We start from the raw sequence: 15596 nt of genomic DNA, 5'->3' as shown, positions 1-15596 counted from the left end.
ATCATCCACAAAAAGATATTATATTAAGTGAGTGACCTACGATGAAGAGCACGACATTATGTAAAGCAAATTTTATTCAAATAATATCAAATAAGATAATCCTCCATAACTCCATAAGTAATTAAAATGCAACATTATTGAAAAATCAACGACTCAATGCTTATAATATCAACTTTACGACCCTGTGCCGAGTGTCTAAGATTAAAAGTCTATAATCCCCACCTGGAAGTTGACATAGTTTCCACCTAAAGATTGCATATCAAAGCTATACCTTTCACCTAAAATTCGATAGAGTTAATAATTTAGGCCCTATTCAACGGAGTAACTATGGTAGTAACTAGAAAGTGTTAGCTAACGGATACGTTACAATCAAGTAGTCAACAAAGTGTTACTCTGTATTAAAAATATCAACCGTGATTTCGTAAATCAAAAGGTGGTGTCAACATGCCCTTTATCTGACCAACTTAACCGACCTATTGGCCTTTGGGCCTTTTCCATATTGCATAAGATACGCACACTAAACCGCAATTCGCAAAATATCTGCGACCTCTTCTCTTTTTGTATTTTCTGCATCTATTTCGTCTTCCTACTTTCTCCTTTGTTCTACAGTAGTATAGAGTTAAACCCCCCTTTTCTAAGCAAAATTGCATTTGATTCCCGGAAAACCCAACACCAAATCAATTTCTGCATTCTATTTCCCTCTTTCTTTCTCATCTTCAATCTCCATAAACCCTAATTCAATTTCTATACCCAGAAACATGAGTTACAACAATCACTACGATAACCGCTACACCGACCCATCATCTTACCGCGAACGCCGCAGGTAACTCTCAATCTCTCTCCTAGTTGAGTTCAATTATATCAAGATCTCTGTAGTTTGTATTGTAATTTAGTGTTTGATTTTGTGAATTTGTGAATTTTTGTGAAATATGCCTTTTTGTTTATCAATTGAAATTGAATGCAGTGATTTTATTGGGCCTCCACCGGCCCATGTTGGTGGCCCGGTGGGCGGGGCTCAACCACCCTATGCACCACCACCGTATGTGGGTTCTGGGTCAAGCGGCCCAGCTCCATACGCACCACCTTATGGTGGTTCTAGTGCACCCCATTTGCCGGGATCCGGGGGTTTAAATGGGTATCCCCCTTTTGAGCCTCCGGCTAGTCGGAACTTCGATGTTGGTCGTGATAGTAGAGGGCCAGCTCCTAGAGGTAGAGGTAGTGTTGGTGGGGGGAGTAGGAGTAGTGATTTAGGGGGTAGGAGAAGTGATTATCATCATTCTAATGGTGGTGATAGAGGGTTTGATTCACGAAGAGGCGGCGGTAGAGGAGGAGGTGGAGGAGGGAGGAGTTTCGATGGGAATCGAGGTGGCGGGAGAGGGTTTAGTAGTGGGGGTAGAGGAGGAGGGTTTGGTGGTGGGCGAGGAGGGGGAAGAGGCCGAGGTACTGATTTGGATTTCCTTTCACTTCCTAAACAAGACTTTAGAAATATGGTTCCATTTAAGAAGGATTTCTATATTGAGAGTCCATCAGTGAGAGCTATGTCTGAGCAAGAGGTGATGGTGTATCGAGCTAAGCGTGATATTACTGTGGAAGGGGCCGATGTTCCTAGGCCAATTCGGTGGTTTCCTGAAGCTGGATTCCCTGGTAAAAATTCTGTCTAAATTGTGAACAATATTTAATTCTTGTTTGTGTTGTGGTCATTGTTGGGTAATTCACAAATGTGTTTAATTTGCTGTGTAGGTTATTGTCTTGATGTCATTGCGAAATTGGGTTTTACCGAGCCTACACCAATTCAGTCTCAAGGATGGCCTATGGCTTTGAAAGGTAGAGACTTGATTGGCATTGCTGAGACTGGATCTGGGAAGACTTTGGCTTATTTGCTGCCTGCCCTTGTTCACGTTACTGCTCAGCCGAAACTGGGTCAGTATATATAGTCTATACAGGCTCTAAGATAGGTTATCTGTGCTTGCTTTAGATTTACTGATTTGTTTAGGATTCTCCAGAATATGGTGATGGTCCAATTGTTCTAGTATTAGCTCCCACTCGAGAATTGGCTGTGCAAATACAAGAGGAAGCTCTGAAATTTGGGTCTCGTGCTAATGTTAGGAGTACTTGCATTTATGGAGGGGCTCCCAAAGGACCACAAATCCGAGATCTTAAAAGAGGTAGACTTCTCTTCTGATAGAATTTTTGTTGTCACATTTTGAATCCCCAGTAAACAGTGTGATTCAAAAGGTTGATGCTTATGATTGCATCTTTGTCAGGTGTTGAGATCGTGATTGCTACACCTGGTCGATTGATAGATATGTTGGAAGCTCAACACACCAACTTGAAAAGAGTTACATATTTGGTGTTGGATGAGGCTGATCGTATGTTAGATATGGGGTTTGAACCTCAGATCAGGAATATTGTCTCCCAGGTATGTTAGTTTATAAACTTTTTTAGTCTGCCATTACTGGCCTCCTGTGAGTGCGGCTGTCCAACATTGTATTACTAGGGGAGTATCTTTTAATATCATCACACTGTTTTTTGAGTAGCTCTGCTGTGTAATTTTGTAAAGAAAAACCTTTTTAAATGGCAAAATCTGTTAAGTAAAAGCTCTCTGAATTAGACTTTCTGTTATGCATTCTTTTGCTTTTTGTACAGTGCTACTGCCTATATATCTGGTTACTTCCTTTCACATCACTTACTGGCGTCTGATACTCAGACACTTTGACATGAGTATAGGCACACTTGACACTTCGTGTCTCACAGAAAGATGCAATATATTTTTTTTTCATTTAGTGGCTGAATTTAGAGACATATATTGTAGTATTGTACTTACTAGGATCACACCATTATCACCCCAAACCCTGATGTTTTCTTAAGAAGCTCACCCCTTAGCATGGAAAGGTACGTCACTGGCCAGGCTTGGCCTGCCCTGGCCTATTTCAGTTTAGCTCACCAAGACCCTCCCCCAAATACCCAACTAGGTGCACCATGAGAAGCAAACCCTGCCACCTTTTTTTTTTTTTTTTTTTTTTTTTTTAGGGTGGGGGGTGAAGAGGTAATGGGATGTACCAGCAGCTAGGTAGTAGGTACACCATGAGAAGCAAATCCCCATCTTTTAGAAGCAAATCCCCATCTTTTTGGGGTGGAGGTAATGGGATTCACCAGCTTCTCTGCCCCGATTTTGTTGCAACACTTGATATTGACTGGTACCAATCTAGTTCCTTCAGATCATTTTCATCGTCATACTTAAAGTCATTGTCTTTGATTTTGGTTGAATTGTTTCTTCTGATCACGAGCATGCTGTCCATTAGCATGTTACACTTATTAGTTATTATGTGACAAGTAGATTAGGCTGCTGTTTAGTTTGCCTCAAAGCGAAGAACTTTAATAACTCTCTGTGGAAGTTCTAATATTTCGTTACTGTGTGAGCTCTCTGTTACAGTTTTATTGCAAAATCCATGCTTAGTATTTTTATAATCTAGTATTACCAGATTTTCTTAGTTATTTAAGCTGTAATGCAGTTGTTTATGCTGCAATTGCTGGGTGTTCCTTGAAGTTGCTTGGTCTTTAAGAGTTTACGGAAGAGTTTTAGTACTTGCAATAATTATTGTTTCAAGCTGTAAGGTGCTTAATATTATATGCTTTTGCAACATGTAGATCCGGCCTGATAGACAGACTTTATATTGGAGTGCTACATGGCCGCGGGAGGTAGAAACCCTGGCAAGGCAATTCCTACGTAATGCTTACAAGGTCTGTTTTTAAATTACATCCCATTTTGTAAAATAGTATAAAATTATCTCTGATCGTGTAAATTTCTGGATGTATGTTTTTGTGTATCATTTTGTTCATACTGTGGTCAGGTTGTCATTGGATCTCAAGATCTGAAGGCTAATCATTCTATCCGACAAGTTATTGAAGTCATGACTGATTTAGAGAAGTACAACAGGTTCAATAGTTTTTTGCAAATAACCCTATCAACTTAATATTTTGTGGGTTTTTCTGCCTTTTCCCCCCTGACTCCCAACATTTAATTTCAGGTTAATTGCACTGCTCAAGGAAATTATGGATGGGAGCAAAATCCTTATATTTGTGGAAACAAAAAAAGGATGTGACCAGGTCACTAGACAGTTGAGAATGGATGGGTGGCCTGCTTTGGCCATCCATGGTGATAAAGACCAGTCTGAAAGGGATTGGGTCCTGTCAGAGTTTAAAAGTGGCAGAAGTCCTGTGATGACTGCTACTGATGTTGCTGCACGTGGTCTTGGTAGGATGATTGAGTGCTAGGAGTCTTGATTGTTTCCTTCTTCTAGGTTCTAGCTATCGTTTTGAAAATTAAGGCTTGTTAGCCGGCTGCTATCCAGTTCCTGTCAAATATGTGTGGTTTGGGTGGGAGGTAAGATTGCAATGCTGCTACTTGCAAGGGCTTGTTATTTGATTCTTGGTTGCTCTTCTGCCTTTTGACATGCAGTGCAGTTTTTTTTTGCTTCCAAAGGCAGGCGCTGTCAGATCTCAGTCTCAATAGAATCCCTTGGTTGGTGATGTTGGTCCTTGGTTAATTATCAGATGCGTCTTGGATTCAGACCAATATTTTTAGTATGTATTTAAATCTGGAATCGAGTTATATAGGAGGCCAACATTAGGGAGTTGTTATTCTATAGATATGTCTGAGTTGGCTTTGGTCCTTTCACCAAGTGTCTAAGTAGCTTAGTTGTAGACATTGCCGCCCATCCACGGTTACGGAGCTGGTTGTCATGGCAGCCGGGTACTATTTGACAAGCTTATTCAGTTGAGGAGAGTGTTGAATCATTGATGCTGCTGCTCCTTATCCCTGTTAGGTAAAGGTGGGCACATTTTCATGATGAATGTGTTGTCATTAAATTTGATCCATGAGATCATGTAGGTGCAGGGATAAGGGGCATTTTTCTAGCCTTCTCATAATATTTTAATCTGACATTTGCTCTTTCTTTGCCTTGCTTGTAGATGTGAAGGACATAAAATGTGTGATAAATTATGATTTTCCAACAAGTCTTGAAGATTACATTCACAGGATAGGGAGAACTGGTCGTGCTGGGGCCAAGGGAATGGCCTACACATTTTTCACTCAGTCAAATGCCAAGTTTACCAGGGAACTCATGAAGATCTTGAGAGAAGCAGGGCAGGCTGTCCCTCCAGCTTTGTCTGCAATGGCCCACTCAGGTGGCTCCAATTTTGGGGGTAATTTCATTTCTTTCTATCTTCATCTAATATTTTGAGGTGGCCTTCACTAAACTATATGCCTCTCCTTTCAAGTATGCGAAAAATGATAACAGTAATTTGAAACTGGATACAAAAAGTATTCTTAAAGCTTTAGCTTATTAGGTAGGAAGTGGGCAGAAAAGAAAGGGAACCTAGTAAATAACTAACTTCCCTGAGTTTGGTATCACAATGGAATTAAGGAAAGAAAGGAAGTGTGGTGGAAGAGTTTATATTCACATTTTGACAATTGGTAGAAGCTACACCTGGGTTGTATGTAGATCTACATGCAAACTGGGTAAAACAACAATGTATTTTACTTATGTCATGTTATAGTGTGCTTTTAATAATGTGTTTTTAAAATGTTATGTGTGCTTTTATAATGATGTTTATGTATTTTATGCTATTATTCGTTTTCGATTATTTATCTATGTGGTTTTGTTTATTATTAATTTGCTTCTATAAATCTATAATAATGTTAAGTGCTTTTGTTCAAAATGTATGTGCTTGAAAAATGCTAAAACTACCTCGGTTGCATGTTCTAATTTGTGACTTTTTAACGGATGTGGCTGGAAGGAAAGTTAATATGAAGTACATATGGAATAAATGTATAGCAGAGCATATTAAGCTACTTACTAAATTTAGCTAGTTACCCTTACATTACTAGTAATGATAAGCCTAAGTAATCCAAAGAATCATTACTGTAAAGGATATGGCTGTCCATCCACCTTTGAAGATAAATAAGCTAGCAAAGCATTATGTAGCTAATGTATGCCTGTTGATAAATCATGTTTTAGGTGGCAATTTTCGCTCAAGGGGTCGTGGAGGTTTCGGTAACAGGTCACAGATTTCTGGATCAAATACTATTCCTGTTGGCAGAAGATGGTAGAGGAGCAAGTAAAATACGAGCAAGATTTTTTTGCCTAAATCATCGTACCTCACAAGTCAACTCCCCCTCAAATTTGGATCAACTTTCATCGGTTGTTTGAAGCACTGGATGAAGTTTGATTATCTTGGAGAGAGGACATACAATTTACAGACAATATGAGAGGCCCGAACTCGTTTTTCCATTGGGTAGATGCCAATATGATGGAAAGCACCTTCGGTGTGTATCATATACCCTAGTTTAAACACAAAATGATTGATGTATACTGATATCTATTCCATCTATGTTCTCCAATTAGAAAGTTTTGGGGTCATCCGGTGATGTAGAGGGTAGCTAGATACTTCAAATTGTTGTAGGAGCTTTATGTAATACTCGTACACACTTATTTATTTCACACTATCCAAGTTACTGGTTTTTTGCTGACTAAATGGGCTTGCTCCGATGTATTTCTGAACTCATAAGCTATCCTATCTGTGGTGACTGTAGTGCATTTCTTGGGGTAATAAGATTTGCTATAGCTGTTTGATGGTGTATCTGATGCACGATTTGTATCCTATGAAAAACATACCAACGCACCATTTTTTTCCAGCTTACACTACTACTACTACTACTACGAATACGTGTTAAACTTTATGCTGTGTGTCTGTTGCTGTTTGTACTTTGCTCATGATTTCTTTCTTGTGTAGTGAGTTGTCCCTCGGGTCTCTTTTAGTTCATGTCTTTTCATTTTGTTTCTTTACAGGAGCTTGATATAAAATATTGTGGTTAATGTATTCACAAACATACATGTAAACTGAAAAGCAGTTTACAGTAATAAAGCATAAATGTAGACTATGTAGCTAATGCTTGGACAAGGAAGCATGGCTTTCTAAAATATTTTTCTGCTGAACGAACTGATAAATATGTGGTTAGTTCTATGTGGGCAATACGCAAATGATAAATAAAACGTTTGAACATTGTTTACATTAATTAGTTAGTAGTAATTTTGAGGTGACAATTAAAATATGAGATTGAATTTCGTTTATAAGATTTGCTTTATATGCTCTATTACTGGTTTAGGTGGCCAAGCTTAACATTTGTTAGTTTTACTCTTCATTTGATGATTAATGAAAAACAATTATCAAAATGAGAGCAAATACTCATCCTCGGCTAAGCTATTAATATAAACTACTCCGTAGAAGATAGGAATGTATTATCCTGATCTAGAACTTGAATTGGTATTGTATGAGTTGACTTTGGTGGAAAAAATGGGTGTTGACTTCTTGTGAGTCCCATAAATGGGTATCTAGTGAATAGAAGTGATTGCATGCTGTTGAAAATAAATGCAGTACTTGTTCATAAAGTTGAATATTCTTCATTTCTTCCTTTAACATTTGAGTTTTGAGGCCACAATTTAATTTGTTGTCCCTTTCTTTTGAATTTTTTCTTAATCGATTTTCCAGTTTAACAAAAATGAGTGCATGAAGTCATGAACCATGTCACCCAACTACCCAAGTGTTGTATGAAAAATGTACGATGCCTTCTTACTGTTGTACGGAGTACTTAAATTTTATCAATAAGTTTACTGTTGGACGTAATGCTTTGTACAAGTTTTTAATTTTCTTGATATAGAATATAGATTAGACTCATTAGAGTACCTAGTCTGGATTTGAAGGAGTCAATGTTTAGGGTGTTCCCCACTTGCTTTGGTTTCGTAATTTCGTTCTTGTGATTTACACCTACGTTTGTTCAATTGATGTCTTCAATCTTCATGTGAATGATAATGCGTCGGATTTGGATTGGATGCAGCTAAATATGAATTCGATTCATTTAGTATACGGACCCTAAACTCGGATCTGAATCTGAAAAATTTGAGTCCAAGCCCGATCAAACTTGTAATTTTAATTCGGACCTCCAAATGATTCGAATATTTATTTATTTTTATCTTTTTTTTTTTTTTTTTTTTTTTTTTTTTTTTTTTTTTTTGGTGTGTAATGTATGATGTACCTATAAAAGCTATAATTACTTCTATTGTCCAAACTACGGAGTACCTTATACTCTTATAGGCTTATAAAGTTACTGTATAAGTTATGCGAAATAGCTTGACTAATGACACTATAGTACCTTGCTAAGTTGCTAGTGGCTAGTCTTGCTACAAGCTTACAATTATTTTAAGTACTCCATATATTACTTTATATTATATGCTTATATTTATTTCTTCAATCTTCACTAACTGTTGGCCTGTTGCTCCCATCCTAGACGTAGTTCCACCTAATTTTTGTGAGGTGTAAAATTAACACTAAGAAAAGTCAAGGCACGTGATATATATGATGTCAAAGGTTACATTTATGGTTTAACAAAGTCAAGTCCACGCAAATTCATCATAATTTTGCAATACTTTAAAGACAGTCATCATCCTTTTTCTTCGTTAAATTAAAGCTGTCATTTTCTCATAAAACTAAGGTCTAAGGTACGTCTAATTGAATTAGCTGTATTAATAATGCAATTTGTTGCTTTTGTTATTGACGATCTATGTTTGAATTGTATTATACGTAGTAATTTCTAAGCAACAACTAACCCTTTTTCTTTTCTCTTTTTTTTGCTTTTCGTGTTCCCATTCATCTTTTGATTGACTAGATGGCTTCTTACAAACTTTTTTCCATGCTGAAAAGTCTATGAACTCGGTCATACCTGTGGTTCTTCAATTCATTTGTGTTCGTTCTGCCATATTTTCGTCGTCTGTATTTTGCTGAATTGAAATTATTTTGTTGGTTAAAATTAATTAGGATTATCATTGACGAATGAAATTGAATTTAACCGATTAAATTAATCTTTTTTCTGAATATTGTTTGTTCGAAGTTAAAGAATACATCATGGCCTAGTCCATTCCATCGAGCTGAGGTTGATTTGTTAAATTTCCACTTGATCGGATCGAGACATCGAGTGCCAAAATGTCAAATAAAAGTTCACAAGTTAATTAGTTCTAACTAGAGCTAATAAGATCATTGATTTACAAATAAAAAATTAAGTTTTAATAAGTTTGATAAGTTTAGAGTAAGAGTCTGTTCATATTTACTTAATTTCAGTTCAGCTCCAATCAGTTCAGTTTAGTTCAGTTCAACTCCTAATTAATTTCCCCCTCTCATAAAATATTCATTTCAGTTCAGTTCAGTTCAGTTCCATTTAGTTATGTTCAGTTTAGCTCCAATCACTTCAGTTCAGTTCAGCTCAGTTCAGTAAATGTTCAGATTATTAATTCTATTAAATCAATACAAGTACAAAAAAATAAGTTTTGGTTGAGTTCAAATAAGATTTATACAACAAACTTTTAATATAACATTGAATAAAATAAGCTTACAACAAAAATATTATTCTTATGTTAAAATTAAAGTTTATTAATCACACCCTAATTCTGTATATATATAATAATCTATTGTCCTCTACCATTATATTGTAATATATTCAATACAATACCGTGATTGTTTAGAATTGTTACACCTTTAGAATGAACAAAATATAAAACAAATATATTTTGTTGGCCAAGTTTGCTACTTAGAAGTGCCTCCTCAGTCCACGTATAGGTAGGTGCAACACTGCAAGTGTAAGTGTGCAACAAAATTAGATGCAATCCAATATAATTGCAACTAACGTAGGACCAAATTATTTTAGAATTATGTGTATAAATGGATATGCATGTTCTTCTTCTTCTGTAAATAATATATGCCAAACTCTTTTTTTGTAGGATTGATTAGCCAGCTCAATCATGATTGATCGATCGGGATCCCCATTTTTTTGGTTTTTAGTTAAAATTACAAAGGATAGTACAATTTTGGACATTATTGAAGTACTTCATTAAGAAATTTATTTATTTTTTAATTATTAAGATTAACAGAAGGTTTTGTGTGAGTCTGTTTCACATGAGTCCAGTTTATAACGCCCCCTTATTACAAACCGCAACACCTGCGGCTACGCAAAACCCAAAATCAGCCACCCTTCCTCCACGCCGGCGATGATACCGCCATTTTCGACCTACCCACTCCCATCACCGTCCCTCTTCCCCTTAAACCACCACCTCAATATTCCCCCGGTGGTGCTAAAATATTTGACAACGACGGCAATGACGTCATTGTCATAAATTGATGGACCCAGTTTTAATTTAGGATTTCAATTACTCAAATTCATTAATTTAGGATTACATTGATGAAGAACAATGAATGATAGAGAACGTACTTATGCTGAGCAGCGATTGTTGGTGGACTCTCTTGATCGCCATTGTTGTAGAGCTCAGATAATCATATACTCCGTAAGAGAGAGGTGAGAGAAACAAGGATCAGATAATCAAGGGAAGTTGGTGGAGTTCGATCTTTGAGTTCCCCTCTTTCAAATATTCTGATCAATTTTGTCTAATACCTGACTATAATAATCTGATTTCTGACACTTTTAATCTAAAATCTGATAATTATAATCTTATTTCTGACAATTACAATCTAGTATCTGATATTTATAATCTAATTTCTGACTATTATAATCTAATTTCTCACAATTAAAACCTAATATCTGACACTTATAATATAATCTAGGATAATTATAATCTCATATCCAACCATTGTTATCTACTTATCTAATTCTTGACACTTTTAATCTAATATCTGATATTTATAAGTTAATATCGGACCATTATTATCTAAATTCTGACTATTAAGAATTTTATTTTTTTTATTGTTTGTATGACCGGACTCACGTGAGTCCGTTCTACACAATACTACTAATAAGAGAGACTTCAAATTTTAACTTGATAAATTTTAAAAGTAAATTATTTTATGTTAAGTGGGATACGTAAAAATGTATTGTAGAACACTTTATAATAATTTAATAATAACCCTCCTTCTCAACCATGCATGTTTTTGTTTTAGAATGTCCGAAAATAAATGATCATTCTCCAGATCATAGAATTATCGAATTACTTATTAAATCGCGGATTTACATTTATTTCTCTATTTTTATTGAAATTTGATGTGAGATATCATAAAAAATTGTTTAAATTATATGGATAACATGTGAACGAGAAGACGTATAGAGCAGAGTAATATGTAATCTTTTAAAATTGAGATAGTGATTTATCTTTGAAAATGTAGTAAATAACATTAGCTTATATGAAGTGGTCTGTACTAAAGTAGACATGAGAAGTTATCATCATTTTAAGATGAAAGGAGTAGATTATTTTCAAATCGGGCATTAGATTTTTTCCCCCCTTTACTCCCATGCATAAAAAATTTTTACCTATGAAAATGATTTTGCATGTAATCAAAATGATTTAGACATATTCTATTTGGAGACTCCGAAATTGCCGAGAAATAGCCCTAGATGATAAAAACATACATATTTTATCAATTTTTTGTCATTTAATGATGTTACGTCCAAAGCCAAATGTTGTTCATTATTATAGGTTTATATATTATGAACTTTTGTGAATATATAATGTATGTCATATGTGATCAATCCAACGTTATTGACCACAAAAATTATAAAGCCATTTATTTTTTTAGGGTAGTTCAACTTCTAGCTATAATTGTAAATTGTTATAGAATAGACCTCAAATTGGAAGTGATTATAACATAATGAAAGAATCTAGCTTATCTTAACGTTTTCCCAATAATTATGAAATTAATGCAAGATATTAGGACTATATATGTGACAGTAATATATTATACTAGAACAAACTTCTTACTGTTTGGTGAAGTGATTATTGTATATTTGTATGGATTACTATAATATCAATAAGGAAATCCAGTAATTAAGATACTTCGTAATATATACTCCTTTCATCTTAAAATGGTAACTATAAACCATATAACCTTTCATCTTAGAATGGATTACTATAAAATTTCAGCTTTGATGCCATGCGTGGAGTTTGTAATTATAAGAAAATGAATTACACTCCGTATATGGTTAATGTTTTATTCAACCTAATTTATCCTTCTATAGTATTACGACATGTATAAGCAACAATTAGTATGATCAATGTTTTATTTAACCTAATTTCTCTTTCTAAGCATCTACTTATAATCTTTAGAATTTATATATTGTCCCTTAAAAATTTTATAGTTTTTATTTATTTTTTAATCATAATTATTACTTTTTTTTGTTCTTTTTTACTTGATCAATTATAACTTTTACATTATTCACACCCTTCCTTTAACCGTCTTTTGTGACTAATATTTAAGAAAAAATATATTCATGTGAAATCTTTTTAAAATTTATCTCAATAAGTACTATTATAATATATCATTTTTATATATAATTTCACTTGTGGAGAATTAAAGTTATTGATCGTTAATGTTTTGCATTGACAAGCGTAATAAAAGAAACCAACAATGTAAAAAAGAACGGAGAAAGTGTTATTTTAATTAAAACTAACATTGATTTTTTTTTTTTGGTTGCAATTTTGGGGTATTATTTATAAGATATAAAATATTCTAAAGTTGCAACTAAAAAAATCGGAGGTAGTATTAAAGTTATTGATTGTTAAACTTTTGCGTGCATTGATAAGTATGATAAAAGAACAAGCAAAGTAAAAAATGAATGGAGGAAGTGTTATTTAAATTTTTTTAAGAAATTATTATTATTATTATTATATTTGTAGTATAAAACATAGATACATGAGAGCAAAATAAAATGGAAAAATCAGTACTCATGTAGTCATGTGGACTATCAAGACTCAACAAACATTATTTGATTATTTCCAAATATTAATACACAAAACACAAAAACATTCCTTCCAAAAATAAAAAATAATCTACGCCATCATCTTTCTCTCTCCTCCCTCTGAAACCCCCCAACAATAATGGCGGCTTCCACTGCAAATTCCACTCTCTCCACTCTCGACCGCGAGAAAACTCTCCAAGATCAACTCGCTCTTCCCATCCTTCTCACCGACCGCCTCATCAAATCCGCCGGCGAAGCCGAGTCTTCTCTTCGCTCCGACTGCGTCGAACTCTCCCATCAAGCCGACGAACTCTCCCACAAACTCCGTGCTGCCGTCCGATTAGTCTCCTCTCCGTCGTCTTCTTCCTCTATTTACGACCGCCCTATCCGTCGCATCGCCGCTGATGTCACCAAGAATCTCGAAAGAGCGTTAACCCTAGTTCGCAAATGCAAGCATACTGGCCTTCTTCGCCATGTTTTCTTGACTATTACTTCATCTGCTGCTGATTTCAAGAAGGTTTCGAATCTTCTACAATCTTCTATTGCGGATTTTAGCTGGTTGCTATCGATTTACAGTGATGATGAAGGTGGTGCGAATCTTGCGATTCCTCCTATTGGGAGCAATGATCCGATTATTGCTTGGGTTTGGTCTTATATTGCGTCGTTGCAGGTTAATCGCCAGGTAAAGGATCGGATTGAATCGGCGAATCATTTGGCTTCGTTAGCAGGGGATAATCAGAGGTACAGGAAGTTGATTGTGGAGGAAGGAGCAGTTTCTCCATTGTTGAGACTATTGAAGGATGGAGGAGGTTCTCCAGATGGTCAGATTGCGGCTGCAACGGCGTTGTATATGTTGGTAGATGAGGTAGAGAGGACTAGGATTGTTGCTGCTGAAGGCGGGATCCCGATCATGGTGCAAGTGTTTGCGGAATCGTGTATGAATGTGCAGATAGCAGTGGCGGAATTGGTTGCAAGAGTGGCGGAAATCGATTCGATTGCGAGGGAGGAGTTTGGGAAGGAGAATTTGCTGAAGCAGTTGATTTCTTGCTTGATCATGGACGTGGATATGGAGGAATACAAGAGGTATCATAGCGGAGGAGGTAAGAATAGTATTCATTCTATTGTTCAAAAGGAATTAGCTGCTAAGAATTATCCAAATTATAATAATAGAGTTCATAGTCATGGTAATGGTAGTAATAGTTATAGTTATGGTAAGGTGCATTCGTGTTCGTCGTTTGATTCAAGGGTTGGGGGGAGTAGTTATAATAGGAAGGAGAAAGAGAATGAGTCGCCTGAGGTTAAGCTTAAGCTTAAGGTTGTGTGTGCTTTGGCATTGTGGAGGTTGTGTGAAGGTAGTGTCTTGAATAGTCAGAAGGTTGCTGAGCCTAAAGGGTTGTTTTGTTTGTCGAAAATTATTGAAACCGAGAAAGGGGAGTTGCAATACCATTGTTTGATGACCATTATGGAGGTTGCGAAAGTGGCTGAGGATAATGCCGACCTTAGGAAAGTGTCTTGGAAGCCGAGTTCTCCACCTGCTAAAGCGGTTTTGGAGCAGCTTCTTAGAGTGATTAAGGAGGAGAGTATCCCTGATATTAAAATTGCTGCTATTAGAGCAATTGGGTGTTTGGCGAGGATATTTTCTGCTAAGGAAACAGGGATTGTTAGTTCATTGGTTAGTCAGCTTGGGAATAAGGATGTTGATGTGGCTACTGAAGCTGCCATTGCGTTGGCAAAATTTGCTTGCCCTGATAACCACAACTGTGTTGCGCACTCAAAAACAATAATTGAGTTCAATGGAGTTCCTCTATTGATGAAATTGTCGGCTGTTAGTGATCGCTCTAGGAAGCATGGACTTGTTCTGCTCTGCTACTTGTCCATGCATGTTGGGAATAGCAAGGAACTTGCTGAGGCTAGAGCTTTGAAAACGCTTGAGACTGCAGTTCGCTCTGGGATGGCTCAAAATGCTGAGTTAAGAGATTTGTTTTCCCGAGCTGTACATCATCTCATGTTGTATCAAGATGGGAGTCATCCTCACCACCATTCATTTGCGGTGGTATGATCATTGTGAAGGGCTAATGATTGACTCCTGCGTGCTTGTCATTGCTGGATTGAAGCCCTGACTTGTACATTGTATTTGTCAGAAACAAGAGGGTAAATTAATGTAGTATAAATTCTGCTTGCTTAATCTTGTATGGCAACTTGTAGTGAGTTTGCAGTTTTGTGCTCAAAGGGTTGAAGCTTAATGCAGTTTTGCCTTTGACTTCAGAGATGTAAATGAGTTTTTTCGTTGTTAATAATACTATATTTACTTTTAACACGAGTTATTTAAATTTTCAATCCAGAATTAGTTCTCAAATATCTATTAACAGTTTCCTAGAGCTGATCAGTGATGTCTACGTTTCTTAGATTTCTAGATATCCTTTCTTTTCATTATATACACTTGCATTAGTCGTATATTGGAGTCTTAGATTTCATTTCCGAATTTGCTGCTCAAGGTTCTCTCCTTGGTACTGAATTGGCATTGTCTTGTAGAGTGTTTGTTTGGGTGTAAAACATTATTTCGGGGAATGGTTTTCTCGTTTTCTTTATTTGGTTTGTTAAGGGTTGGGAATAGTTCTCCCTGGTCCCTAGGATGGAAAACATCTTCCTTTATTAAGAAAGGAAGCTGCATTTTGCTTCCTATGCCTTAACCTCCCTTGCTCTCTCCTCTCATCCATCCTCTCCATTCAACTTTCAATTGTCTTTATTGTACAACTTTTGCAAGGAACCTGTCAAAGGAAAATTAGCTTGTAATATTGTATTC

At 36.0% G+C, this 15596-nt stretch overlaps 2 protein-coding genes across 2 annotated transcripts; both read left to right on the top strand.

The window, feature by feature from the left end:
• Nucleotides 1-513: 513 nt before the first annotated feature.
• Nucleotides 514-6537, top strand: LOC145603501 (DEAD-box ATP-dependent RNA helicase 20-like). Its single transcript, XM_081659420.1, has 10 exons — nt 514-823; nt 965-1644; nt 1741-1920; nt 2004-2165; nt 2265-2419; nt 3649-3741; nt 3852-3937; nt 4029-4255; nt 4972-5205; nt 6021-6537. The coding sequence occupies exons 1-10, from the start codon at nt 759-761 to the stop codon at nt 6110-6112; spliced, it is 1974 nt and encodes a 657-aa protein (XP_081515546.1). The 5' UTR covers nt 514-758; the 3' UTR covers nt 6113-6537.
• Nucleotides 6538-12932: 6395 nt separating this feature from the next.
• On the top strand, nt 12933-14852 carry LOC145577636 (uncharacterized). Its single transcript, XM_081635116.1, has one exon. The coding sequence runs from the start codon at nt 12933-12935 to the stop codon at nt 14850-14852; it is 1920 nt and encodes a 639-aa protein (XP_081491242.1).
• The last annotated feature ends 744 nt before the right edge of the window (nt 14853-15596 follow it).

Source organism: Chenopodium album, chromosome 2 (genome assembly GCF_948465745.1).
Source record: "Chenopodium album chromosome 2, dcCheAlbu1.1, whole genome shotgun sequence".
NCBI classification, from domain to species: Eukaryota; Viridiplantae; Streptophyta; class Magnoliopsida; order Caryophyllales; family Amaranthaceae; genus Chenopodium; species Chenopodium album.
Note: the sequence above shows the minus strand (reverse complement) of the source record. Positions and strands in the feature narration are given on the sequence as shown.